The sequence below is a fragment of the Argopecten irradians genome, chromosome 13 (assembly GCF_041381155.1).
Source record: "Argopecten irradians isolate NY chromosome 13, Ai_NY, whole genome shotgun sequence".
NCBI lineage: Eukaryota > Metazoa > Mollusca > Bivalvia > Pectinida > Pectinidae > Argopecten > Argopecten irradians.
The window spans coordinates 24513842-24541092 of NC_091146.1; the positions used below are offsets into that span (position 1 = coordinate 24513842).

The 27251-nt window shown below is 37.7% G+C and overlaps 5 protein-coding genes across 5 annotated transcripts; 1 reads left to right on the forward strand and 4 right to left on the reverse strand.

Annotated features, from left to right (window-relative positions):
• Positions 1 to 686: 686 nt before the first annotated feature.
• On the reverse strand, positions 687 to 4574 carry LOC138305731 (mucin-22-like). The gene is made up of 5 exons (XM_069246010.1): positions 4110 to 4574; positions 3207 to 3836; positions 2535 to 3017; positions 1989 to 2366; positions 687 to 1316 (listed from the first exon to the last, which is right to left on the reverse strand). Exons 1-5 carry the CDS (start codon positions 4572 to 4574, stop codon positions 687 to 689), a joined length of 2586 nt encoding a protein of 861 aa, XP_069102111.1.
• A 228-nt stretch (positions 4575 to 4802) lies between these two features.
• On the reverse strand, positions 4803 to 5666 carry LOC138305732 (glutamate--tRNA ligase-like). Its single transcript, XM_069246011.1, has 2 exons — positions 5433 to 5666; positions 4803 to 5201 (listed from the first exon to the last, which is right to left on the reverse strand). Exons 1-2 carry the CDS (start codon positions 5664 to 5666, stop codon positions 4803 to 4805), a joined length of 633 nt encoding a protein of 210 aa, XP_069102112.1.
• Positions 5667 to 5894: 228 nt separating this feature from the next.
• Positions 5895 to 6254, reverse strand: LOC138305733 (oviduct-specific glycoprotein-like). The gene has a single exon (XM_069246013.1). The coding sequence runs from the start codon at positions 6252 to 6254 to the stop codon at positions 5895 to 5897; it is 360 nt and encodes a 119-aa protein (XP_069102114.1).
• A 165-nt stretch (positions 6255 to 6419) lies between these two features.
• LOC138305734 (glutamate--tRNA ligase-like) lies at positions 6420 to 7715 on the reverse strand. Its single transcript, XM_069246014.1, has 2 exons — positions 7554 to 7715; positions 6420 to 6923 (listed from the first exon to the last, which is right to left on the reverse strand). Exons 1-2 carry the CDS (start codon positions 7713 to 7715, stop codon positions 6420 to 6422), a joined length of 666 nt encoding a protein of 221 aa, XP_069102115.1.
• A 2219-nt stretch (positions 7716 to 9934) lies between these two features.
• LOC138305735 (ankyrin repeat and SOCS box protein 3-like) lies at positions 9935 to 25145 on the forward strand. Its single transcript, XM_069246015.1, has 8 exons — positions 9935 to 10479; positions 15301 to 15384; positions 15624 to 15707; positions 19327 to 19410; positions 19656 to 19739; positions 22341 to 22425; positions 22665 to 22748; positions 25066 to 25145. The coding sequence occupies exons 1-8, from the start codon at positions 10438 to 10440 to the stop codon at positions 25143 to 25145; spliced, it is 627 nt and encodes a 208-aa protein (XP_069102116.1). The 5' UTR covers positions 9935 to 10437.
• Positions 25146 to 27251: the final 2106 nt, after the last annotated feature.

Genomic DNA, 27251 nt, shown 5'->3' on the forward strand with positions numbered 1-27251 from the left:
ACCTCTATGTTTTGCCAGTGACCTATTTTGTGTTGTCTTTGACCTCTTTTATATTGTAGGTGACCTCTGTGGTGTTGTCAGCGACCATTGCGGTGTTGTCAGTGACCTCTGTGGTGTTGTCAGCGACCATTGCGGTGTTGTCAGTGACTTCTGTGGTGTTTATCAGTAACATATATGGTGTTGTCAGTGACATTTTTGTGGTGTTATCAGTGTTTTTTTTTGTGGTGTTGTCAGCGACCTCCGTGGTTTTGTCAGTGACCTCCGTGGTTTTGTCAGTGACCTCAGTGGTGTTGTCAGTGACCTCTGTGGTGTTGTCAGTGACCTCTGTGGTTTTGTCAGTGACCTCTGTGGTGTTGTCAGTGACCTCTGTGGTTTTGTCAGTGACCTCCGTGGTTTTGTCAGTGACCTCTGTGGTGTTGTCAGTGACATTTTTGTGGTGTTATCAGTGTTTTTTTTTGTGGTGTTGTCAGTGACCTTTGTGGTGTTGTCAGTGACCTTTGTGGCGTTGTCAGTGACCTCTGTGGTGTTGTCACTGACCTCTGTGGTGTTGTCACTGACCTCTGTGGTGTTGTCAGTGAACTTTGTGGTGTTGTCAGTGACCTCTGTGATGCTGTCAGTGACCTTTGTGCCGTTATCATTGACCTCAGTGGCGTTGTTAGTGATCTATATGGTGTTGTCAGTGACCTCTATGGTGTTGTCAGTGACCTCTGTGGTGTTGTCAGTGACCTCTGTGGCGTTGTCAGTGACCATTGTGGTGTTGTCAGTGACCTCTTTAGTGTTGTCAGTGACACATGTGGAGTTGTAAGTGACCTATGTGATAATGTCAGTGACCTCTGTGGTGTTGTCAGTGACCTTTGTGCCGTTGTCAGTGACCTCTGTGGTGTTGTCAGTGACCTCTGTGGTGTTGTCAGTGACCTCTGTGGTGTTGTCAGTGACCCCTGTGGTGTTGTCAGTGACCCCTGTGGTGTGTTGTCAGTGAACTTTGTGGTGTTGTCAGTGACCTCTGTGATGCTGTCAGTGACCTTTGTGCCGTTATGATTGACCTCGGTGGCGTTGTCAGTGACCTCTATGGTGCTGTCAGTGACCTCTGTGGTGTTGTCAGTGACCCTTGTTGTGTTGTCAGTGACCTCTGTGGTGTTGTCAGTGACCTCTGTGGTGTTGTCAGTGACCTCTGTGGTGTTGTCACTGACCTCTGTGGTGTTGTCACTGACCTCTGTGGTGTTGTCAGTGAACTTTGTGGTGTTGTCAGTGACCTCTGTGATGCTGTCAGTGACCTTTGTGCCGTTATCATTGACCTCAGTGGCGTTGTTAGTGATCTATATGGTGTTGTCAGTGACCTCTATGGTGTTGTCAGTGACCTCTGTGGTGTTGTCAGTGACCTCTGTGGCGTTGTCAGTGACCATTGTGGTGTTGTCAGTGACCTCTTTAGTGTTGTCAGTGACACATGTGGAGTTGTAAGTGACCTATGTGATGTTGTCAGTGACCTCTGTGGTGTTGTCAGTGACCTTTGTGCCGTTGTCAGTGACCTCTGTGGTGTTGTCAGTGACCTCTGTGGTGTTGTCAGTGACCTCTGTGGTGTTGTCAGTGACCCCTGTGGTGTTGTCAGTGACCCCTGTGGTGTTGTCAGTGACCCCTGTGGTGTTGTCAGTGAACTTTGTGGTGTTGTCAGTGACCTCTGTGATGCTGTCAGTGACCTTTGTGCCGTTATGATTGACCTCGGTGGCGTTGTCAGTGACCTCTATGGTGCTGTCAGTGACCTCTGTGGTGTTGTCAGTGACCTTTGTGGTGTTGTCAGTGACCTCTGTGGTGTTGTCAGTGACCCCTGTGGTGTTGTCAGTGACCCTTGTGGTGTTGTCAGTGAACTTTGTGGTGTTGTCAGTGACCTTTGTGATGCTGTCAGTGACCTTTGTGGTGTTGTCAGTGACCTCTTTAGTGTTGTCAGTGACACATGTGGAGTTGTAAGTGACCTATGTGATGTTGTCAGTGACCTCTGTGGTGTTGTCAGTGACCTTTGTGCCGTTGTCAGTGACCTCTGTGGTGTTGTCAGTGACCTCTGTGGTGTTGTCAGTGACCCCTGTGGTGTTGTCAGTGACCCCTGTGGTGTTGTCAGTGAACTTTGTGGTGTTGTCAGTGACCTCTGTGATGCTGTCAGTGACCTTTGTGCCGTTATGATTGACCTCGGTGGCGTTGTCAGTGACCTCTATGGTGCTGTCAGTGACCACTGTGGTGTTGTCAGTGACCTTTGTGGTGTTGTCAGTGACCTCTGTGGTGTTGTCAGTGACCCCTGTGGTGTTGTCAGTGACCCCTGTGGTGTTGTCAGTGACCTTTGTGCCGTTATCATTGACCTCAGTGGCGTTGTTAGTGATCTATATGGTGTTGTCAGTGACCTCTATGGTGTTGTCAGTGACCTCTGTGGTGTTGTCAGTGACCTCTGTGGCGTTGTCAGTGACCATTGTGGTGTTGTCAGTGACCTCTTTAGTGTTGTCAGTGACACATGTGGAGTTGTAAGTGACCTATGTGATGTTGTCAGTGACCTCTGTGGTGTTGTCAGTGACCTTTGTGCCGTTGTCAGTGACCTCTGTGGTGTTGTCAGTGACCTCTGTGGTGTTGTCAGTGACCTCTGTGGTGTTGTCAGTGACCCCTGTGGTGTTGTCAGTGACCCCTGTGGTGTTGTCAGTGAACTTTGTGGTGTTGTCAGTGACCTCTGTGATGCTGTCAGTGACCTTTGTGCCGTTATGATTGACCTCGGTGGCGTTGTCAGTGACCTCTATGGTGCTGTCAGTGACCTCTGTGGTGTTGTCAGTGACCTTTGTGGTGTTGTCAGTGACCTCTGTGGTGTTGTCAGTGACCTCTGTGGTGTTGTCAGTGACCTCTGTGGTGTTGTCACTGACCTCTGTGGTGTTGTCACTGACCTCTGTGGTGTTGTCAGTGAACTTTGTGGTGTTGTCAGTGACCTCTGTGATGCTGTCAGTGACCTTTGTGCCGTTATCATTGACCTCAGTGGCGTTGTTAGTGATCTATATGGTGTTGTCAGTGACCTCTATGGTGTTGTCAGTGACCTCTGTGGTGTTGTCAGTGACCTCTGTGGTGTTGTCAGTGACCTCTGTGGTGTTGTCAGTGACCATTGTGGTGTTGTCAGTGACCTCTTTAGTGTTGTCAGTGACACATGTGGAGTTGTAAGTGACCTATGTGATGTTGTCAGTGACCTCTGTGGTGTTGTCAGTGACCTTTGTGCCGTTGTCAGTGACCTCTGTGGTGTTGTCAGTGACCTCTGTGGTGTTGTCAGTGACCTCTGTGGTGTTGTCAGTGACCCCTGTGGTGTTGTCAGTGACCCCTGTGGTGTTGTCAGTGAACTTTGTGGTGTTGTCAGTGACCTCTGTGATGCTGTCAGTGACCTTTGTGCCGTTATGATTGACCTCGGTGGCGTTGTCAGTGACCTCTATGGTGCTGTCAGTGACCTCTGTGGTGTTGTCAGTGACCTTTGTGGTGTTGTCAGTGACCTCTGTGGTGTTGTCAGTGACCCCTGTGGTGTTGTCAGTGACCCTTGTGGTGTTGTCAGTGAACTTTGTGGTGTTGTCAGTGACCTTTGTGATGCTGTCAGTGACCTTTGTGTCGTTATCATTGACCTCTGTGGCGTTGTCAGTGACCTCTATGGTGTTGTCAGTGACCTCAATGGTGTTGTCAGTGACCTCTGTGGTGTTGTCAGTGACCTTTGTGGCATTCTCAGTGACCTTTGTGGTGTTCTGAGTGACATATGTGGTGTTGTTAGTGACCTCTGTGGTGTTGTGAGTGACCTCTCTGGTGTTGTCAGTGACCTCTGTTGTGTTGTCAGTGACCTATGTGGTGGTGTCAGTGACATATGTGATGTTGTTAGCGACCTATGTGGTGTTGTCAATGACCTTTGTGAAGTTGTCAGTGACCTTGGTGGTGTTGTCAGTGACCTCTGTGGTGTTATCAGCAACCTCTGTGATGTTGTCAGCGACCTATGTGGTGTTGTCAGTGACCTTTGTTGTGTTGTCAGTGACCTTGGTGGTGTTGTCAGTGCCCTCTGTGGTGTTATCAGCGACCTCTGTGGTGTTTTTAATAACCTATGTGGTGTTGTCAGTGACCTTTTTGGTATTGTCAGTCACGTCTGTTGTGTTGTCAGTACCATATGTGATGTGGTCAGTGACCTCTGTGGTGTTGTCAGTGACCTCTGTGGTTTTGTCAGTGACCCCTGTGGTGTTGTCATTGACCTCTGTGGTGTTGTCAGTGACATATGTGGTGTGGTCACTGACCTCTGTGGTGTTGTCAGTGACCTTTGTTGTGTTGTCAGTGACCTCTGTGATGTTGTCAGTGACCTTTGTGGCGTTATCATTCACCTCTGTGGTGTTGTCAGAGGCCTTTGTTGTGTTGCCAGTGACCTTTGTGGCGTTGTCAGTGACCTCTGTGGTGTTCTCAGTGACCTCTGTGGCGTTGTCAGTGACCTCTGTGGTGTTGTCAGTGACCTCTGTGGCGTTGTCAGTGACCATTGTGGTGTTGTCAGTGACCTCTTTGGTGTTGTCAGTGACCTCTGTGGCGTTGTCAGTGACCATTGTGGTGTTGTCAGTGACCTCTTTGGTGTTGTCAGTGACATATGATGAGTTGTAAGTGACCTCTGTAATGTTGTCAGTGACCTTTGTGGTGTTGTCAGTGACCTTTGTGACGTTCTCAGTGACCTCTGTGGTGTTGTCAGTGACCTTTTTGGTATTGTCAGTTACCTTTGTGGCGTTCTCATTGACCTCTGTGGTGTTGTGAGTGACCTATGTGGTGTTGTTAGTGACCTATGTGGTGTTGTCAGTGACCTCTGTGATGTTGTCAGCGACCTCTGTGGTGTTGTCAATGACCTTTGTTGTGTTGTCAGTTTCCTTTGTGGTGTTGTCAGTGACCTCTGTGGTATTATCAGCGACCTCTGTGGTGTTGTCAGTGACCTTTGTGGTGTTGTCAGTGCCATATGTGGTGTTGTCAGTGACCTCTGTGGTATTATCGGCAACCTCTGTGGTGTTGTCTATGACCTCTGTGGTGTTTTTAGTGACCTTTTTGGTGTTGTCAGTGACTTCTGTGGTGTTGTCAGCGACCTCTGTGGTGTTGTCAATGACCTTTGTTGTGTTGTCAGTGACCTTGGTGGTGTTGTCAGTGACCTCTGTGGTGTTATCAGCAACCTCTGTTGTGTTGTCAGCGACCTATGTGGTGGTGTCAGTGACATCTGTGATGTTGTCAGCGACCTATGTGGTGTTGTCAATGCCCTCTGTGGTGTTATCAGCGACCTCTGTGGTGTTTTTAATAACCTATGTGATGTTGTCAGTGACCTCTGTGGTGTTGTCAGTGACCTCTGTGGTTTTGTCAGTGACCCCTGTGGTGTTGTCATTGACCTCTGTGGTGTTGTCAGTGACATATGTGGTGTGGTCACTGACCTCTGTGGTGTTGTCAGTGACCTTTGTTGTGTTGTCAGTGACCTCTGTGATGTTGTCAGTGACCTTTGTGGCGTTATCATTCACCTCTGTGGTGTTGTCAGAGGCCTTTGTGGTGTTGCCAGTGACCTTTGTGGCGTTGTCAGTGACCTCTGTGGTGTTCTCAGTGACCTCTGTGGCGTTGTCAGTGACCTCTGTGGTGTTGTCAGTGACCTCTGTGGCGTTGTCAGTGACCATTGTGGTGTTGTCAGTGACCTCTTTGGTGTTGTCAGTGACATATGATGAGTTGTAAGTGACCTCTGTAATGTTGTCAGTGACCTTTGTGGAGTTGTCAGTGACCTTTGTGACGTTCTCAGTGACCTCTGTGGTGTTGTCAGTGACCTTTTTGGTATTGTCAGTTACCTTTGTGGCGTTCTCATTGACCTCTGTGGTGTTGTGAGTGACCTATGTGGTGTTGTTAGTGACCTATGTGGTGTTGTCAGTGACCTCTGTGATGGTGTCAGCGACCTCTGTGGTGTTGTCAGTGACCTCTGTGGTTTTGTCAGTGACCCCTGTGGTGTTGTCATTGACCTCTGTGGTGTTGTCAGTGACATATGTGGTGTGGTCACTGACCTCTGTGGTGTTCTCAGTGACCTTTGTTGTGTTGTCAGTGACCTCTGTGATGTTGTCAGTGACCTTTGTGGCGTTATCATTCACCTCTGTGGTGTTGTCAGAGGCCTTTGTGGTGTTGCCAGTGACCTTTGTGGCGTTGTCAGTGACCTCTGTGGTGTTGTCAGTGACCTCTGTGGTGTTGTCAGTGACCTCTGTGGCGTTGTCAGTGACCATTGTGGTGTTGTCAGTGACCTCTTTGGTGTTGTCAGTGACATATGATGAGTTGTAAGTGACCTCTGTAATGTTGTCAGTGACCTTTGTGGTGTTGTCAGTGACCTTTGTGACGTTCTCATTGACCTCTGTGGTGTTGTCAGTGACCTATGTGGTGTTGTTAGTGACCTATGTGGTGTTGTCAGTGACCTCTGTGATGTTGTCAGCGACCTCTGTGGTGTTGTCAATGACCTTTGTTGTGTTGTCAGTTTCCTTTGTGGTGTTGTCAGTGACCTCTGTGGTATTATCAGCGACCTCTGTGGTGTTGTCAGTGACCTTTGTGGTGTTGTCAGTGCCATATGTGGTGTTGTCAGTGACCTCTGTGGTATTATCGGCAACCTCTGTGGTGTTGTCTATGACCTCTGTGGTGTTTTTAGTGACCTTTTTGGTGTTGTCAGTGACTTCTGTGGTGTTGTCAGTGACCTCTGTGGTGTTGTCAATGACCTTTGTTGTGTTGTCAGTTACCTTTGTGGTGTTGTCAGTGACCTCTGTGGTATTATCAGCGACCTCTGTGGTGTTGTCAGTGACCTTTGTGATGTTGTCAGTGCCATCGGTGGTGTTGTCAGTGATCTCTGTGGTGTTGTCAGTGACCTCTATGGTGTTGTCAGTGACCTCAGTGGTGTAGTCAGTGACCTATGTGGTATTGTCCGTGACCTCTAAGGTGTTGTTAGTGACCTCCGTGGTGTTGTCAGTGACCTTTGTGGTGTTGTCAGTGACCTATGTGGTATTGTTTGTGACCTCTGTGTTGTTGTGAGTGACCTCTGTGGTGTTGTGAGTGACATGTGTGGTGTTGTGAGTGACTTATGTGGTGTTGTGAGTGACCTCTCTGGTGTTGTGAGTGACATTTTTGGTGTTGTGAGTGACCTCTGTGTTGTTGTGAGTGACCTCTGTGGTGTTGTGAGTGACCTTTCTGGTGTTGTGAGTGACATTTGTGGTGTTGTGAATTACTTCTGTGATGTTGTCAGCGACCTCTGTGGTGCTGTCAGTGACCTATGTGGTGTTGTCAGTGGCCTCTGTGGTGTTGTCAGTGACCTCTGTGATGTTATCAGTGACCTCTGTGGTGTTGTCAGTGACCTTTGTTGTGTTGTCAGTGACCTCTGTGGTGTTTTCAGTGACCTTTGCGGTGTTGTCAGTGACCTCTGTGATGTTGTCAATGACCTCTGCGGTGTTGTCAGTGACCTCTCTGGTGTTGTCAATGACCTCTACAGTGTTGTCAGTGACTTATGCGGTGTTGTCAGTGACCTCTGTGGTGTTGTCACGGACCTCTGTGGTGTTGTCAGTGACCTCTGTGGTGTTGTCAGTGACCTCTATGGTGTTGTCAATGACATATGTGGTGTTGTCATTTACATATATGGTGTTGACAGTAACCTCTGTGGTATTGTCAGTGACCTCTGTGGTGTTAATAATTGCTATCATAAACGCCATTTCGTGAAGTATAGAAAAATACATATATTAACGTTTTATATACATGTTTTTATTTCGCTGCGTTATTATGGATACGAATTACGGTATCATGATTATCGTGTGATGTTATCAGTAGCATACGAGGACGGTGTTATGGGATTCAACTCGCTGATGTTATCATGCATCTTTTATGGTGTCAGGGTGGTTATGGAGACCGGACGTTGTTACTATGGGCATCAGATGTACTTGGACGGGGTTATAGTTTTACAAAAGCAGTGATGAAAAATAAACAAATAATACACATTGATATATTTTTCATTTAATCATTATGATGCTATGCTATGTATACAATACACAGATAATTTACATTGATATATTTTTTATTTAATATTTACATTAATCATTATGATGCTACATTATGTATACAATAGACAAATAATTTGACCAAGTTAAAACCAGTAAGCTGTAAACGTGAGCATTTCTGCGATGGAAAATTCACGCTAATTACGCAAAGGTCGCGCGATCATGAAAATTGTATATCTTGTAAATTGCAAAATAATTTTTATCATGACTGCGAATTTGTAACACCTTCCGATGTATTTTATTTCATAACCAAGCACTTAATTAATAGTAGGTAGGAACGTGTTTTATCTTTGAGCGTTAATGATTAAAAATTTATCTGCAAGTGTTTCGATTTATAAAACAGTTATTTTTTGTAATAATAGACTTTATCTTGGCTGTTATACATGGTTTCATGTTGGCAGATAATTGGTAAACAAACAACCGACATATACGGATAATATCTTGAATAGTCAACAAGAAACTGATAATGACACCTTCCCCTTCAAACATATATCATATACATGTAATTTGAAATCACAAACCGACAGTAATTCACGGGTCGCTGCACACCAAGTATGTATAAAAACACGTGTCCAATTTATCAAACTAAAGGGGCACTTTACGTTAATTGATGGTAGCCTGAACTGTAATATAATGATATTTATTCAAATTTCACATCCATACACCGTCCGTAAGAATCTGAGATCAAACAGGAATCAATGAAGGCAACATATCTTTATAATTTATGCGATTGTCATTGGATCTCGAAAATATCCCCCACCGTATAATATACTGAAGATCTAAACGTTTACAGTAATTTGACTTCGAATAACGTTACATAAATGTCCAATCAAATGAAGAAAATCGTCCTTCCTCGATGTCACACTTGCATTGGAATTTATCAAGCATTTAAACTGTATATTAAGCATTTTTTATTTGAATTTGGAAAAAAAAATACGTATAACAACACAACAATGAAAACAACATAAATGCTGCGTAAATGATTGTCTTGTATCTAAAATGTTTATCCTTTAGCACGAAGTCCTCCATACATTTTAGACTACTTCGTTGATTTATTGGAGAAACTATTTAAATATGTTAGCCTTGATATTATGAGTATATGTAATTGATTTGAACGATCATGGCAGTAATTTTCCGCAACTGGTGTGACCTTCAATATATATCTAGTATATATGCACCAGCCATTTGCATTAAAATACCAATTACCTCCCATGTTTTGTCGCCCATGGCAATGTTTTATAATTAATGTTATTGCCATGCATTATAAATCATTGTTTACAACAATAAACACACACAAAATGAAAATATAGTTCTTTAAAACATATTAAATATAACTGGAACATACCGTAAACCAACTGTCGGTGGTCACGTGATCCTAATAAAATTGTGAATGTTTATATGAACGAATATCGATAGCAACACCACCTATATCAATAGGAATTTCCATTATATGTCTCATTCCGCGAAAGTTATTCTTAGTTAACTAGCTTTAGAACGAATATTGAAATATCAATCAGACACAGAAGACAGTTGGTTTGCAGTCCTCGTGCTCCAATTCAGTTTTACATTTCGATTTCAACCCATCATTTCACGCAGTTAAGTTTATAACATCAAATACTGACACAACCAACCATCACGTGGTTTTCACAGCAGTACCTATTTTATTGTAAGTAGAGTAAGTTATTGTTTTTCGTTTTAAAACAAACACTTTATCGTTAATCTTCTGAAATTTGCTCCCTGTGTCTGGAGCTAAATTAGTAAGCGGAGATTAACTAAAAAGAGAGTACACAGGTATTGCGGCAAAATGAAATACTTATTACATGTACTAGTACTAGTATCGGTAGGTCTATATGAGATTTTAAAAAAAATATTTGCCGTTTTATGCAGTAAATATGCATATTAATGTAAAGAAGGTTGATATACTATCACCGGGAGTGCATACACGCATTTCAAGACTCAAACAAGAACGAGGAAAAATACGGAGAAAACTAAATCCGGAAGGAGCACGGATAGGTGGTAACCAGGGAAATATCAGCATCACATTTTCGTTCTACCTCCGATGAGGGTTTTTCAAGATCCATGGACCGCTGAACAACAGCAGTATAACATGTGTACGAAAGTGTTTGATAAACAAACATAAATGATAATTTGCTGCCGCTTTTTTTGTACCTGCTGCTGCCTCGAGATGAAAGACCATATTCGATCATGGTTCGAATCACACAACGATATTTATATCTACATTTATGTAGGAAGAGACCATTAAAAGAGTAAGTATATTATAACGAATTTCCACTGAGTAAATTATAACCAATATGATTGAAAAAGCAGTACTTATTTCTCAAAGGAATAAGAATATCTTGTCATTATAGGGTCATCCAATATGATGGATCAAATGGACGAGAAAGAAAGAAAAAACGAGGAGGTAACACTGTATTTTTTATTAGATAAATCGTTTTTAAATTTAACAGATCGTGATCATGCTAGAATATTTTTGGCAGAAGAGGTCCAATGACATTAGCAGTCATCTGACGAACTTGACAAACATGGAATAGAAAAGAATAATTGGAATCGATCGCCGTCCACCATCGATCGGTCAGCATGATGGTCGATAGGCCTATATCATGGATTTAAGTTTTTATTCAATATATTTGTGTTGCATGTACTTGCATTGAAGGCCAATCTGTAGTGTTCTTTAAAATGATTCTGAAAGGACAATTAGCGCTCTCAGAGTTGGTAGGAATTTTATTTTTGAACCGCTAAAACTAGGTGGGGTATGTACTTTCCGCGATGAGGTCTACTAGTAATACCGTTGTACAATTAGAAGCATAAACAGAAAAACTTGATAAATTGGTATTAGAAATTGTCAGTAATATACACGTCTACAGTACTTTGATGAAACGCCGAAGCCCCCTTAAAATGCTGAACATAGGCCTAACTTACAGTAGGATAAGGCTACTGTACCGAGCGCATTGATGTTCACCACGCACCTAGGCCTAGGCACAACCGAACACCAATCGGTACGATATTTGTACGGTGACATACAAGTAGAAACTATAGACTCTATGAAAATACGCTCAAATTTCATGTACATGTATTAATATGCTAATTGCATTGACATTAGGCCTGACGTCTATTTTCAACGACACGACGATTGATAAAATCTAATCCAATAATTATTATACGTGAAAATGATACTTCAAAATCGTCGTTTTTTATCGTAACAAAGTCCAAAAGAATGAAGCTATTTTCGGAACTATATTTTGTGTTGCCGTGGTGACGTGAAAACTGGCTGGCGGCTGTTCCACGGCTGTGCATACATATACGATAACTGATACAATGTTGCAAATATGTATAATAATGTTATACCGAATATTTAAAATTAGACATTCTTGCAATAGCGGCAATTTGAATTGGTTATCGTAAATATAAGGATTGATTATCAATGTTGCTGTTTACATTGGCTAATGAAGAAAATTAATATCGTGCAAATGGTACCTGAACTGCTTTGCACAAAATAAACTTTCTTCGTCAATCAATGCAGGCTACAAAATTGGCAATCAATCCTTAAATGTTTGAGGATATATCAAATCAAAAATACAAAATCAATGGTGATTGTGTGATCTTGTTATGTTTAAATATTATACAAGTATAACATTTCGATGGGGTCGATAATGTAGATTTTTGTTGACTCAGTTTGAGGTCACACAAATGTAATGTTTCACTAGATGACCAAACAGTTCGGTTTACAAATGTTTTGTTATACCTTTTATCATGTATATATACAAACGATTCTCCTTCATTACAAATGTATAACAATTATAATGAATAGTAGCAAATGAAATGGATGCAGTTATTTTAGTTTTGAAATTTGATATTACAAATAATGAATTTGTTTAAGCATTTATGTCACTATTTTTTTAATTTTATCGGGATATGAAAAAAAATGCAAACTGTGTGAATCACAAAAATTTGCAAACATTTTTTTTTCATACCCCGATAAAATTTAAAAAAGTGACATAAATACTTATAATTAATTTTATACTCTATTTGATAAAATGAAGAATGTTTAAATGTAACATTATAGTATTTAAATACGCAACGCCAATGTCTCTATTGTGACGTCACGATAACGTCGGGATTTTGCGCCATTCTCGGATTTTTTTCATAGTGGTATGCAAAAAAAAATATTGGCCAATCAGAAAGCCAGATTTGGTATGAAAACAAAGAAAAAATAATTATACATTTGTGAACAATCAATGATAAACTATTTGTCAGAGCATAGAGCGATAGAACATTGATAAAAAACTAAGTGCTGTTTGTTTCACCACATACCTACATATGCAGAGAAGCATATTGATTACAACTGAGAATCACACCTGTAGCACTATGTTAAGAACACAGTCAAATGTATAGTTTCTTTTCTGTTGAAATAATCCACAAAGATATCCTTTTTCTTATTTAATTATGCTTATTACTTCATGCAGTTAAACAAAAACAAAAAATCGAATAGGATATAGGATTAATGATGTAACTGGCCTAGTTGGAATTTCTGAATAAACATGAAACGTATTCATTATCACATGAAAATAGAATTGGTAATATAAACACGGTTTTATATTTTGAAACAATAGCCATGCTCCCCTATTCTATATAAGGATATATAGTTACATTGTTCTTACACTTGTACATGCCTCATTCATGTTGGTTAATGTCGCGTTCAATGGTTATTCATTGTAATGTTTGTGTAACATATACATTGTTCTATATTGCGACACATATTTCAACTTGACTTATTCCGATTGTTTACACATTCACACGAAGGCGTCTTTTTGTAACTTTAGGAATTTTGATACTTTTCTTATGTTTTAATTGTTGAGATATTATATATTAAACATTCAATAATCCAAAGATTGGAAATGCATATTTAGCAAAAAAAACAAAACAAACATAGTTTGATGATATGATTATCAACAATATTTTATGGTTATGTTTTGTATTAAAATTACTATTGATATTTCCATTATAGTGGAACGGCAAAGGCTGATTTTTTGGCAAAAAAGATTTATGAAGAAAGCATAAAACTTTGTATATGACATTTTTAGAACATAAGGTTTTAGTGTAATGATATTTGCTGAATCAGATACACAGTGATTTAGTGAATGTAGGGGTCGGGAATGCAGTTAACACCGACAATACAGTTGAAGATGAAATAAGTCGTATAGTGGGGGAGAAGAAATCGGTTTTAATGTACCCCTCGGGCATTTTTTTCAAAACATGTTTTTAGGACTGTAATGATGTCTCGTTTCATTTTAATCCTGTTGCCATTGTTACATATGATGGAAATGTGTCACTGTAGTTTCGTGCCGAAATATTACTATAGAGGATGAAGTTTACTGTACTGTATCACACTTCCTGTTATTAACAGTACATGTATGTACCTTTATCTAACAAAATCTGTTTCCGATGACCGTTGTTCCAATTAGGTATTAATCACCAATCACCCCTTGCAAAATATAGACAAATATATCAATCTTAGCACAAGGTTATGTATACCGTCGGCTGTTGACGATGTAATTAATGTAGACATTGCATCAATCGCTTCTGGTTATGCTTGGTATACTATGATGGCTTGTGAGTAGACAAATATATCAATCTTAGCACACGGTTATATATACCGCCGGCTGTTGACGATGTACTTAATGTAGACACTGCATCAATCGCTTCTGGTTATGCCTGGTATACTATGATAGCTTGTGAGTACATTTCTGTCAAACCTCTGTTAATGGTATCTAGGGATGTAATGCTGCATACCTAGAATAATATCTGTATTCCACCACAAGTCGTGGAATTATTAACGTGATATACTCATACATCATTACGGATTTTTCTGCATCAAATGATCTCTGCATTTAGTTTACGACGTTCTTCATAGCTTGCTCTGAAAGGAAAAAACTATCTTTGTCATAGTGGTTGTCATTGTGATTAACCAGTAATTTTAATTAATATTCTAAATTGCTGTATTCTTCATTTATGTATATAAAACGGTAATACCTTCTTCGATACATTGAAGAACTAAAATTACTAAAATCTGACTAAAAGAATATTCAATGGATTTGCAAGTAGACAGCGATATGAAAATTAATTGAAATATTTGGCAGAAAATATGTAACAATTGAAGCGATATATAGAGTGCCATGCATGATTATTGTTCCCATCAATTAACATTAATAGTGGAATTTCAATGCATCGAAATAAATGACGCTTGTATGGATGACTACTGACTGTCAAATCACTTGAGCCATTTCTCTCGACGCATCCCTTTTCCTCAGCAAAGCCCAGCTCCTCTTATGATCTGGGGGTTATCTGACACGCTTGATCAAGACTTGTGAATCAGATAACAGTATATCAATTTAATTGCCAATTGAATATATGCCTGCTGAAGAAATATACCAATATGTATGAATTCCTAACTTTGAAAAAAAATAAAATCCATTAATCAATTTGCAATAGACCATTTATAACGTGATCACATTTCAGGAATAGCACAGATGTTTTCTAGTGAACTGTAACTTGATACAATTTTGAAAACATTTTATTGAGCACCGAAAGCCTCGTGTTATGTGACGGTATCAGACGCAGGGATTGAGTTTCACGTCATATTTAAATTAGATATGTTTTGAAATTTAAATGTTAGCTGCAATTGATTACCAGACGAAATGCAACATTTGGTTACATTCCAAAATCACTGACATTTAGGTCTAAAAGGTTTGAAATGGAGTTCTGATTATGCATATAGATACCAACTGTTTGATATTTTCAGCATTCGTCAATTTCTTCGAAACCGGACCACTGCTAAAGAGAGCAACCGGATGACATATTCACTGCACTGCCAGTTCTGGGCAACACGTTCTGTATTTGAAGCGACATAAGAATGTTTTTATGATGAGATTTAAGCCATTAATTTCTGTGTTTGGAAAAGAATGAAATTCACCGATAATCAACAAGGTCCAAAGAATGAAATTATTTTCGGAATGAAGTGTTCGGAGTTCGTTTCATTTGCACGAGATTAACTTTCTTAATCAGTTAATGTAAGAAACAAAATTAGCAATCCTTACCAGTATATGTTGGCGTTAGTTGTAATCAAATGCTGTCGAACGACAATTTACTTTGATAGACATCAAAACATTCCGTATTAGTTTCGACAGGTGTACACATTTTCAAATTCGGACATGTTTTGTTTCAGGGTAGTACATTGTCCGAGGCAGCTGAGAATGGTCATACAGAAATTGTGAAACTGTTGTTGAGCCATGGAGAAGATCAGAATTTGGTGAGTTGTTTTTGTCATCCACGTATAAATCTGCTTCTGATCAGTTGTGGTATAGATGTACACCAAAGACATAATGGTCAAGTTTATAACGCCATGGCCAATTTGTGTAATGGTATTGTCACACAAGTGAAAAATTAATGTATGAAGTTTCGATGATTAATACGATATGTTTACTGTCACTTTCAATAGACATATAACCGAATTTGAAGTACAATGTATTCGGATATGTATTGTTTCAGGATATTGCATTGTCTAAGGCAGCTGAGAATGGTCATACAGAAATTGTGAAACTGTTGTTGAGCAGTGGAGCAGACCCTATTATGGTAAGTTTTTTTTGTTATCAACGTATATCTCTTTAAACTTCAGTAAAATATCGCAATCATAAAAACATTTGATACAATGTTTTGGTTTCTGATTGGCGGTGGTACACGTGTACAACAAGGACATAATGGACAATTTAATGACGTCATAGCCAGTTTGTATAATGTTTATATCAAATAAGTGGAAAATCTATATATGAAGTTTTGATGATTGATACGATATGTTAACTGTCACTTTCAATAGACATATAACCGAATTTTTGAAGTACGATGTCTTCGAATTTGGCACTGCTAGGTATATAATACTATATGATAACATTACTATCATAATGGAACATCGATCTTCGACTTCCGTTCAAATGATGACATACATAAGAAGATGGACACATGATATAATTCTTGTTGATGTTGTAGCATATAAATACAGAACATGTCTTTAAACAAGTAAACCCAAAACATATACTTTCTGAATACACGGTGGGATGGGAAATGGTCCATAAATGTAAATAGTGTCATCCCATTGGGTAGTCACGTAGCGTCAAATATGTGCTGCACTACAAATTGAAAAGTTTTCCGGAATACCTTTAAACACCTGTTATGGTTTCGTTTGATATAACACATAATGAGTGTCTGCATGTGAGAGCATTTCAATTTGCAATAGACCATTTATAACGTATGAAGAGTAACTCACGTATAGATATCGCTCAATATCTCATTTTAATATTTCATTCCTGTGGGCACCATCCATGTCCGTTTCTTCAGCGTTCACCTCTTCGGACTTTTCGAATGGTTTGCGAAGTGGATAGCGATATGGAAATTGATTAAAAAATTTTGGCAGAAAATATGTTGCAATTGTTGCAATATATATAAAGTACCATGCTTGATTGTTTTTGTTTCGCATTGAATAATATTAATAGTGGAAATTCAATGCATCGAAATAAATGGCGCTTGTATTGACGACTACTGACTGTCACATCACGGTCTAGCCTGCCATACATATTTAACACTGTAAACGACTGAAAATAATTGTTCTACTCTGCGCTTAGTACGCTGAGGTATCTTGACTCGAGGATAACATTTTAATAGATTATTGCACGATGCTTGCCGAGCGTTATACTTCTTAAACAACTTATCCCGATTGTTGAGACATTCCTGTCTACAACACTCTGGTGATTGACTATTTTACAAAAAAAATACTTTAAGTTCTTTACTTTCGTGGTGTAAACATCAAACAATAAATATATTACAATCAAAGTGTCATTGAATTTTAATGCGTATTACATGCAATTAATTTAATCATGTGTAAGTTTGGTATACATGCATTACCAATGGAGACAATGAGTGAACAAATAAATTGCATTTCTAACATTTACGAACTACATTTCTGTTCATATAATTATGTAGGCCTCAATGTTATGGTCACGTGACTGAAAAGTTCAATCAACAAGATAATATTTCATCTTGACATATTTTTGGCGTTACGAATTCCGTTAATGTTGAGCGATATCTGCACAATAATTGTGCTCCGACCACGAAGACACAATAGTAATCATGTCTGATCGAACATGTATTCTAAGACACCGTTGAACCTTCTGATGTGGCGTTTTGGTTTGTGTGACTGTGCCTAGGTAAAAGGGACGGGATCGTCACGGACGTGAGCTGGTCATTTTTTTATATGTTTTATGTACATTTACAGTACACCTGTCACCTTCGGGTTCAACGTTCAAACCTGGTTTTATACTTAATTTATTTATGATGATAGCGGCTCTGGTTTTTGGTTTGATATTCATTAAATTGTTAAACCTCTTGTTCAGGTCCTTGGTCATATTTCAGCTGAATATCTCCACAGCATAATTTTATATTTGTTTCCCCTTTCCTTAAATTGAAGCGTGTTAGTAAACTAGACTGTGTATGTAGTAGGTCCTCACGTATTGCTGTCCCCAGTTGTTTACAGTCGCCAATTTTATTTATTACTCAATCTATAATTATATCAGACGTTATGCATATATGTTCAATTCCTTTCTTTTTAAATCCTTTTGATTGCTTTTAAGGTTTTTCTAACACATGAGAACAGGACAATTGATAATAAAACTCGATCCGTATCAATGACCTTTCAAGCACCGTTCCAATGAACCGAACATCATTTATTGGATATTGCTAATCTGGTACTCACTGCCAGCTTTCTTACGTACATGTAATTAAAATTTTGAGATGCTTTTGTTGAATTGATCGGATGTTATTTGTTCAATTCGTTTATTTGGATTTTCATTATGTAAAAAAAAATGACATGACAGTTAACCATGATATTTTCATCAATAGATTGTTTGACAGCTTTGTCGTTCAAGATCTCTAAACCATCGGATGATGTAGTTGTTGCCTAAGTTGTTCAAAATGATAGACACAAACAATTGTTGTTTTAGATGTTTTTAATCTAGTCCTAAAGTTGTATGTGCTATAATGTTTACACACAGAAATCGGGAAAAGTAATCAATAGGTTAAACAACACAATATTATATATACAATTCGAGATAGGATAAATTTAAAAATAGGGATTGTGCCAGAAAGAGAGTACATATTAAGTCAAACCGAGAAGCTAAGCAGTGGTCTAAAATCTAATTTCACATGTTCACACTTATTAATCAATTATTGTAAAGTGACCTCTTTGACACGTTTTAATCTGGATACACATATAGGGCTTCAGAAGCAAGATTTTTTGTAACGTCTTTATTGCTACTAAAGATACGTAGCGTTCAAAAGATTCCTAATTAACAAAATATCCTAACATAGTTCTATTATTTTGAGATTACGTAGTTATATAAGGAGTTCCGGTGACTAATATTACAACTTGATGCTTTCATCTAAAAGGTGTATGGCATGTGTTTGTTTTAATTAATGAAACAAATTAGTACATGTAAGCTACAGAAACGTCACCACTTAAAAACACAAATTCAACAGATTATGATTAAATGAACAATCTCAACTACTCGTACAATACCATATCTAGTACCCGTACACAAACAGAAGTTGGCCTACTTAACAACCCGTACAGTAGTTGTCAACTTTGTCCATGGATTATTTACAAATTAGGTAGGCTAGTATCATGACAATTGTCTGGTTATGTAACAGAGACACCGACTTGCTTCGCTGATCAGTATATTCTAAGATTCAAACAAGAATTGTTCTGTAAAACTGTAAATCCCAACGTGGTAGAAAGATCAACTGTTGATTTCTGGTATATTTTTTCAAGAAAAATAACATTATCGCTTTATATATATTACTCAGGATTCTGCCTGAAATTAAATGCATATTCAAGATTTATTTTAACGTAAGAATAGGCATGATAATAAAGATATTTGCATTTTCGATTCGCCGAAAATCAACAACGTTCAAAGAATGAAATTATTATCGGAATGAAGTGTTCGGAGTTCGTTTCATTTGCACGAGATTAACTTTCTTAATCAGTTAATGTAAGAAACAAAATTAGCAATCCTTACCAATATGTATTGGCGTTAGTTGTAATCAAAAGCTGTCGAACGACAATTTACTTTGATAGACATCAAAACACTCAGTATGAGTTTCTGCAGTTATACACCTTTTAAAACTAGGATATGTTTTGTTTCAGGGTATTGCACTGTCCGTGGCAGCTGAGAATGGTCATACAGAAATTGTCAAACTGTTGTTGAGCCATGGAGCAGATCAGAATTTGGTGAGTTGTTTTTGTCATCTACGTATTACTCTGCTTCTGATAAATTGTGGTGTAGATGTACACCAAAGACATAATGGTTAAGTTTATAACGCCATGGCCAGTTTGTGTAATGGTATTGTCACACAAGTGGACAATTAATGTATGAAGTGTCGATGATTAATACGATATGTTTACTGTCATTTTCAATACCCGTTAAACCAAATTTGAAGTACGATGTATTCGATTTCGGATATGTATTATTTCAGGATATTGTATTGTCGGAGGCAGCTGAGAATGGTCATACAGAAATTGAGAAACTGTTGTTGAGCCATGGAGCAGATCAGAATTTGGTGAGTTGTTTTTGTCATCCAGGTATTACTCTGCTTCTGATAAGTTATGGTATAGATGTACACCAAAGACATAATGGTCAAGTTTACAACGCCATGGCCAGTTTGTCTAATGGTATTGCCACAAAAGTGGAAAATTAATGTATGAAGTGTCGATGATTAATACCATATGTTAACTGTCACTTTCAATAGACATATAACCGAATTTGAAGAACGATGTCTTCGGATGTGTATTGTTTCAGGATATTGCATTGTCAAAGGCAGCTGCAATTAATTTAATCATGTGTAAGTTTGGTATACATGCATTACCAATGGAGACAATGAGTGAACACATCAATTGCATATCTAACATTTACGAACTACATTTCTGTTCATATAATTATGTAGGCCTCAATGTTATGGTCACGTGACTGAAAAGCTCCATCAACAAGTTAATGTTTCATCTTGACATATTTTTGGCGTAACGAATTCCGTTGATGTTGAGCCAAATTTGCACAGTAGTTGTGCTCCGACCTCGAATACACAATAGTAATCATGTTTGATCGAATATGTATTCTAAGACACCGTTGACCCTTCTGATGTGGCGTTTTGGTTTGTGTGACTGTGCCTAGGTAAAAGGGACGGGATCGTCACGGACGTGAGCTGGTCATTTTTTTATATGTTTTATGTACATTTACAGTACACCTGTCACCTTCGGGTTCAACGTTCAAACCTGGATTTATTCTTCATTTATTTATGATGATAGCGGCTCTAGTTTTTTGTTTGATATTCATTAAATTGTTAAACCTCTTGTTCAGGTCCTTGGTCATATTTCAGCTGAATATTTCCACAGCATAATTTTCTGTTTGTTTCCCCTTCCCTTAAATTGAAGCATGTTAGTAAATTAGACTGTGTATGTAGTAGGTCCTCACGTATTGCTGTCCCCAGTTGTTTACAGTCGCCAATTCATTTATTTCTGAATCTATAATTATATCAGACGTTATGCATATATGTTCAATTCCTTTCTTTGTAAATCCTTTTGATTGCTTTTAAGGTTTTTCTAACACATGAGAACAGGACAATTGATAATAAAACTCGATCCGTATCAATGACCTTTCAAGCACCGTTCCAATGAACCGAACATCATTTATCGGATATTGCTATTCTGGTACTCACTGCCAGCTTCCTTACGTACATGTAATTAAAATTTTGATATGCTTTTGTTGAATTGATCGGATGGTATTTTTTCAATTCGTTTATTTGGATTTTCATTATGTAAAAAAAATGACATGACAGTTAACCATGATATTTTCATCAATAGATTTGACAGCTTTGTCGTTCAAGATCTCTAAACCATCGGATGATGTAGTTGTTGCCTAAGTTGTTCAAAATGATAGACACAAACAATTGTTGTTTTAGATGTTTTTAATCTAGTCCTAAAGTTGTATGTGCTATAATGTTTACACACAGAAATCGGGAAAAGTAATCAATAGGTTATACAACACAATAGTATATACGCAATTCGAGATAGGGTAGATTTAAAAATAGGGATTGTGCCAGAAAGAGAGTACATATTAAGTCAAACCGAGAAGCTAAGCAGTGGTCTAAAATCTAATTTCACATGTTCACACTTATTAATCAATTATTGTAAAGTGACCTCTTTGACACGTTTTAATCTGGATACACATATAGGGCTTCAGAAGCAAGATTTTTTGTATCGTCTTTATTGCTACTAAAGATACGTAGCGTTCAATAGATTCATAATTAACAAAATATCCTAACATAGTTCTATTATTTTGAGATTACGTAGTTATATAAGGAGTTCCGGTGACTAATATTACAACTTGATGCTTTCATCTAAAAGGTGTATGGCATGTGTTTGTTTTAATTAATGAAACAAATTAGTACATGTAAGCTACAGAAACGTCACCACTTAAAAAACACAAATTCAACAGATTATGATTAAATGAACAATCTCAACTACTCGTACAATACCATATCTAGTACCCGTACACAAACAGAAGTTGTCCTACTTAACAACCCGTACAGTAGTTGTCAACTTTGTCCATGGATTATTTACAAATTAGGTAGGCTAGTATCATGACAATTGTCTGGTTATGTAACAGAGACACCGACTTGCTTCGCTGATCAGTATATTCTAAGATTCAAACAAGAATTGTTCTGTAAAACTGTAAATCCCAACGTGGTAGAAAGATCAAATGTTGATTTCTGGTATATTTTTTCAAGAAAAATAACATTATCGTTTTATATATATTACTCAGGATTCTGCCTGAAATTAAATGCATATTCAAGATTTATTTTAACGTAAGAATAGGCATGATAATAAAGATATTTGCATTTTCAATTCGCCGATAATCAACAACGTCCAAAGAATGAAGTTATTATCGGAATGAATGTGTTCGGTGTTCGTTTCATTTGCACGGGATTAACTTTCTTAATCCTGTTAATGTAAGAAACAAAATTAGCAATCCTTACCAGTATGTATTGGCGTTAGTTGTAATCAAAAGCTGTCGAACGACAATTTACTTTGATATACCTCAAAACACTCAGTATTAGTTTCTGCAGTTATACACCTTTTAAAAACTCGGATATGTTTTGTTTCAGGGTATTACACTGTCCGTGGCAGCTGAGAATGGTCATACAGAAATTGTCAAAACTGTTGTTGAGCCATGGAGCAGATCAAAATTTGGTGAGTTGTTTTTTGTCATCCACGTATAACTCTGTTCTGATTAGTTGTGGTATAGATGTACACCAAAGACGTAATGGTTAAGTTTATAACGCCATTGCGAGTTTGTGTAATGGTATTGTCACACAAAAGTGGAAATTTAATGTATGAAGTGTCGATGATTAATACGATATGTTAACTGTCACTTTCAATAGACATATAACATAATTTGAAGTACAATGTTTCGGATGTGTATTGTTTCAGATATTGCATTGTCAAAGGCAGCTGGGAATGGTCATACAGAAATTGTGAAACTGTTGTTGAGCCATGGAGCAGATCAGAATTTGGTGAGTTGTTTTTGTCTATCAACGTAATATTTCTTAAACTTCAATAAAATATCGCAATCATTAAAAAATGTGATATAATGTTATGGTTTCCTGATTGGCTGTGGTTCACGTGTACACCATAAGACATAACGGGACAATTTGATGACGTCATAGGCCAGTTTGTTGTAATGAAAATGTCACACAAGTGGAAAATCTATGTATGAAGTTTCGATGATTGATACGATACGATATGTTAACTGTCACTTTCAATAGACATATAACCGAATTTGAAGTACGAATGATGTCTTCGAATTTGGCACTGCTAGTATATTAATACTATATGATAACATTGCTATGGAACATCGATCTTCGACTTCCGTTCCAATTATGACATACATAAGAAGATGGACACATGGTAGAATTCTAGTTGATGTTGTAGCATATAAAAACAGAACATTTCTTAAAACAAGTAAACCCAAAACATGTATTTTCTGATTACACGGTGGGGTGGGAAATGGTCTACCAATGTAAATAGTGTCATCCCATTGAGCAGTCAGATAACGTCATGTATGTGCTGCACTACAAATTGAAAAGTTTTCCGGAATACCATTTTCGTGATGAACCCTTTCAAACACCTGTTATGGTTTTGTTTGATATAACACGTAATGAGTGTCTGCATGTGAGAGCAATTCAATTTGCTATAGACCATGTATAACGTATAAAGAGTAACTCACGTATGAATATCGCTCAATATCTCATTTTAATATTTCATTCCTGTGGGTACCATCCATGTCCGTTTCGTCAGCGTTCACCTCTTCTGACTCTTCGATTGGTTTGCGAAGTGGACAGCGATATGGAAATTGATTGAAATATTTTGGCAGAAAATATGTTGCAATTGTTGCGATATATATAACGTACCAGGCTTGATTGTTTTTTTGACATTGAATAACATTAATAGTGGAAGTTCAATGCATCGAAATAACTGCCGATTGTATTGACGACTACTGACTGTCAAATCGCGATCTAGCGCCTATGAGCTTTGATATTTTTCACGGTAAACAACTCATAAAGCTGTTCTACCTTGTGTTTAGCAGATATCTTAATTCGAGGATAAAAATGCTAATAGTTTATAGCACGTTGCTTCCCGAGTGCTATATATGTGAAAAAACTTATACTAATTGTTGGGATATCCCTGTCAACAAAGCACAGGGGTGATTGACAATTTCACTAAAACTTTTAGTACTTTACTTTTCGTGGTGTAAACATTAAAAATCAATATATCAGAATCAAATGATGAAAGTTTAATTTATGATATAGGTTTTACTGCATAATGGAATTAATTTATCTGTAAGTTTGGTATACATGCATTTTCAAAACAGACAGTGAGTGAACACATCAATTGTATTGCAAACAGTTACGATTTTTTGTTCATATACTTATGTAGGCCTCAATGTTATGGTCACATTACTGAAAAATTTAATCCACCAGTTATTGATTCATCTTGACATACGTTTGGCTTAATGCATTCTGTTGATGTTGAGCGCATTTACACAGTACTTGACCGACCGCGAAGACACATTTGCAATCATGTTTGCTTGAACATGTACTCTAAGACACCATTGGTCATTCTGTTGTGGCGTTTTTGTGTGTATGACCGAGACTAGGTAGAAGTGATCGGCATCAGCTTAGCAGCGAGCTGGTCTTTTGTCTATATATGCTTTATATACATCTACAGTACCCCTGTCGCTGCCAGGTTCAGCTTTCACCCTGATTTGGTACTTCTTTTTTTTTGTGTGTTAATACCGCGACTTGACCCCTTCCTTTTGACACATCCCTTGTCCGCAGCAACGCCCAGGCCCTCTTATGATCAGAAGTTTATCTGACGAGCTTGATCAAGACTTGTGAATCAGGTGACAATATATCAATTTTATTGTCGATTACATGTATCCATGCTGAGAAAATACACACATATGTATGGACTCCTAGCGTTGAAGAATAACTATTAAGCTGAAATAACCGCGTGTAAAACCTTGGTTTGATTGAATTTTACAATGAGTCATTGTAGTTTCGCGCCGAAATATTTACTATTGAGGATGAGGATTACTGAATTGTATCACACTTATGTTTGATATACTATAATGGTTTTTGAGTACATTTCTGTCAAAACCTCTGTTAATAGTATCTAGGAATGAAATGCTGTATACATAGAATGGCGTATGTTCTACTTTATCCACCTGTAATACATTTAACGATGTGATAGTTTAGTAGATTTAGAGTTTATTTCATTATACGATCGTAACTATAATTATTTTTACTATGAATAGAAATCCTTGATCAGCAAGTACAGACTTTAAATTTGCTGTTTTACTTGATGATGTTGAGTCCGATGAATTGCCACATCCAGGCCCTCATCATTGAACACTTTATCAATACTTTCTATCATACCATTTTTTTCCAGTTTAGTGTTATGTAATGTAGGTTGATGTAACTAAAATGCCTTGATTTTTTTAGTACAATGCATTGGAAATGGCAGCATTATATGGACATACAGACATCGTAAAGCTGTTGTTGAGCAACGGGTCAGACCCGAGGAAGGTGAGTATACGATATATATATCGGTCTCAAACATATCGTTAAGGACATGTTTTTGCTTTTTTTAATAATGAGCGAAAAGTAATATTTTTAAAGTTTTATTAAATGACATAAACATGCCAACAAGTTAAGCAACATATTGAAATTTAAAGGATACAGCGTATGTTTTTTTTTATAATTATTGTTTTAGTGGGACCATGTCCATTTTACCACGTTATCTCATTTCCTATAAAAAAAACATCGGAAGACTGATTATTAAGAAAAAGTGAGTGTCATTGTGCTTAACCAGTAATTCTGATTTTTTTAATTACTGTATTCTTTATGTATGTGAATGAAACGGTAATACCTTCTCCGATACGTTGAAAAACTAAAATTACTTAAATCTGACTAATAGAATATTCAATGTCTAGTGTTATGTCATGTAGGCTAATATAACTAAAATATCTCGATTTGTTTTAGTGCAGGGCATTGGAACTGGCAGCATTTACTGGGCATACAGACATCGTAAAGCTGTTGTTGAGCAACGGGTTTGACCCAAATATGGTGAGTATACGATATATATATCGGTCTCAAACATATCTTGGATGAGATGTATTTGCTTCTGTGTAATGTTTGAGAATAACGGTAATATTTTACTGTTTTATTGCATTACACAAACATGCCAACAATTTAAGTACTGTTTAATATTGATCATGAACTTCAAAAGTTGTATTATAGTAATGACCAAATATTTGTGCAAAGTAGACACACAATACATTTTCATGAATTAAACAATCCATAACAATTACTGACATCTTGCGTAATCAAATATTATAAAAGCAACATATTGGAATTTAAAGCATACAGCGGATCGCACTTGTTTCTATAATTATTGTTTTTAGTGGACCATGTCAATTTTACCATGTTCTCTCTTATCCAATATAATTCATTGGGCCCCCGATCATCAAATAAAAGTAGGTATCATTGTGATTAACCAGCAGCTCTAATAAAAAATCTCAATTTGCTGTATTCTTCATGTATGTATATAAAACGGCAATACCGACTTCGATACGTTGATGAACTAATATTTTTAAATATAACTAATATCTTATTCAGTGGGTTTACCAAGTGGACAGAGATATGAAAATTGACTGAATTTTTTAGCATAGATTATGAAATAATATATATGGGGAAACTGCTTGATTCTTTTCCCCATCCATTAACATTAATAGTGGAAGTTCAATGCATCGAAATAAATTCCTCTTGTATTGGATGACTACAGACTGTCAAATCACGGTCTAGCGGTTGTAATCTGTCATATATATTTACCCTGGTAAACGACTGATTTTTTTTTCAACACTGTGTTCAGGAGACAAGGGATCAAATTTTAATAGTTAATTGCACAAAGCTTACCGAGTGTTATACACGTTAAATAAGCAATACCACCGATATGTGTTGATCTGACGAGTCGGAATGCATGAGTTTGTTGTGCGGAAGAAAATATATATTTTTATTGATATTTTCCATCCGCGCAAAAAACTCGTCAGATCAACACATATGGGTGGTTTTGCTTTTATCAAATACCGCCAAATTTCACATTTACATGATGCTGGTCAAACTATGATTTAAGGAATGTCCTTAAATTTCCTTAAACTAATATTTTCTCGTCTATAACACAAATTCTCCCAACATAGTTACTACGTCATAGCTCGTCAAAACGCGTCACAATTCATTCATGAAATAATGAATACACAAGGATGGAGGTCACTATAAAAAAATCATATGTCATATTGGATTTTACTGGGTTTCTTGTGTGGTATGAGAAGGAACATGTGCAAGTGTATAAAAAGGACTATGAAACGTACCTAGTCCTAGTCTAGTGTAGTTGGACGCGTACATAGGAACAGTTTAAAGAAATTGGACAAATTCGTTTTCCATCAGTTGAGTAGATAA

Coding starts and splice junctions, on each gene's coding strand:
- LOC138305731 (XM_069246010.1), bottom strand. CDS start 4,574: ATGGTCACTGACAACGCCACAGAGGTCACTGACAACACCAAAGAGGTC. Junction 3,837..4,109: donor TGACTGACAATACCAAAAAG/GTCACTGACAAC, acceptor ACCACCACATAG/GTCACTGACAACACAACAGA. Junction 2,367..2,534: donor TCACTGACAACACCACAGAG/GTCACTGACAAC, acceptor AACACCATATAG/ATCACTAACAACGCCACTGA.
- LOC138305732 (XM_069246011.1), bottom strand. CDS start 5,666: ATGGTCACTGACAACGCCACAGAGGTCACTGACAACACCACAGAGGTC. Junction 5,202..5,432: donor TCACTGACAACACCACAGAG/GTCAGTGACCAC, acceptor ACCACCACATAG/GTCGCTGACAACACAACAGA.
- LOC138305733 (XM_069246013.1), bottom strand. CDS start 6,254: ATGGTCACTGACAACGCCACAGAGGTCACTGACAACACCACAGAGGTC.
- LOC138305734 (XM_069246014.1), bottom strand. CDS start 7,715: ATGGCGTTTATGATAGCAATTATTAACACCACAGAGGTCACTGACAAT. Junction 6,924..7,553: donor TCACTGACAACACCACAGAG/GTCCGTGACAAC, acceptor AATACCACATAG/GTCACTGACTACACCACTGA.
- LOC138305735 (XM_069246015.1), top strand. CDS start 10,438: ATGATGGATCAAATGGACGAGAAAGAAAGAAAAAACGAGGAG. Junction 15,708..19,326: donor GTGGAGCAGACCCTATTATG/GTAAGTTTTTTT, acceptor GTTTTGTTTCAG/GGTATTGCACTGTCCGTGGC. Junction 22,749..25,065: donor ATGGAGCAGATCAGAATTTG/GTGAGTTGTTTT, acceptor ATCCTTGATCAG/CAAGTACAGACTTTAAATTT.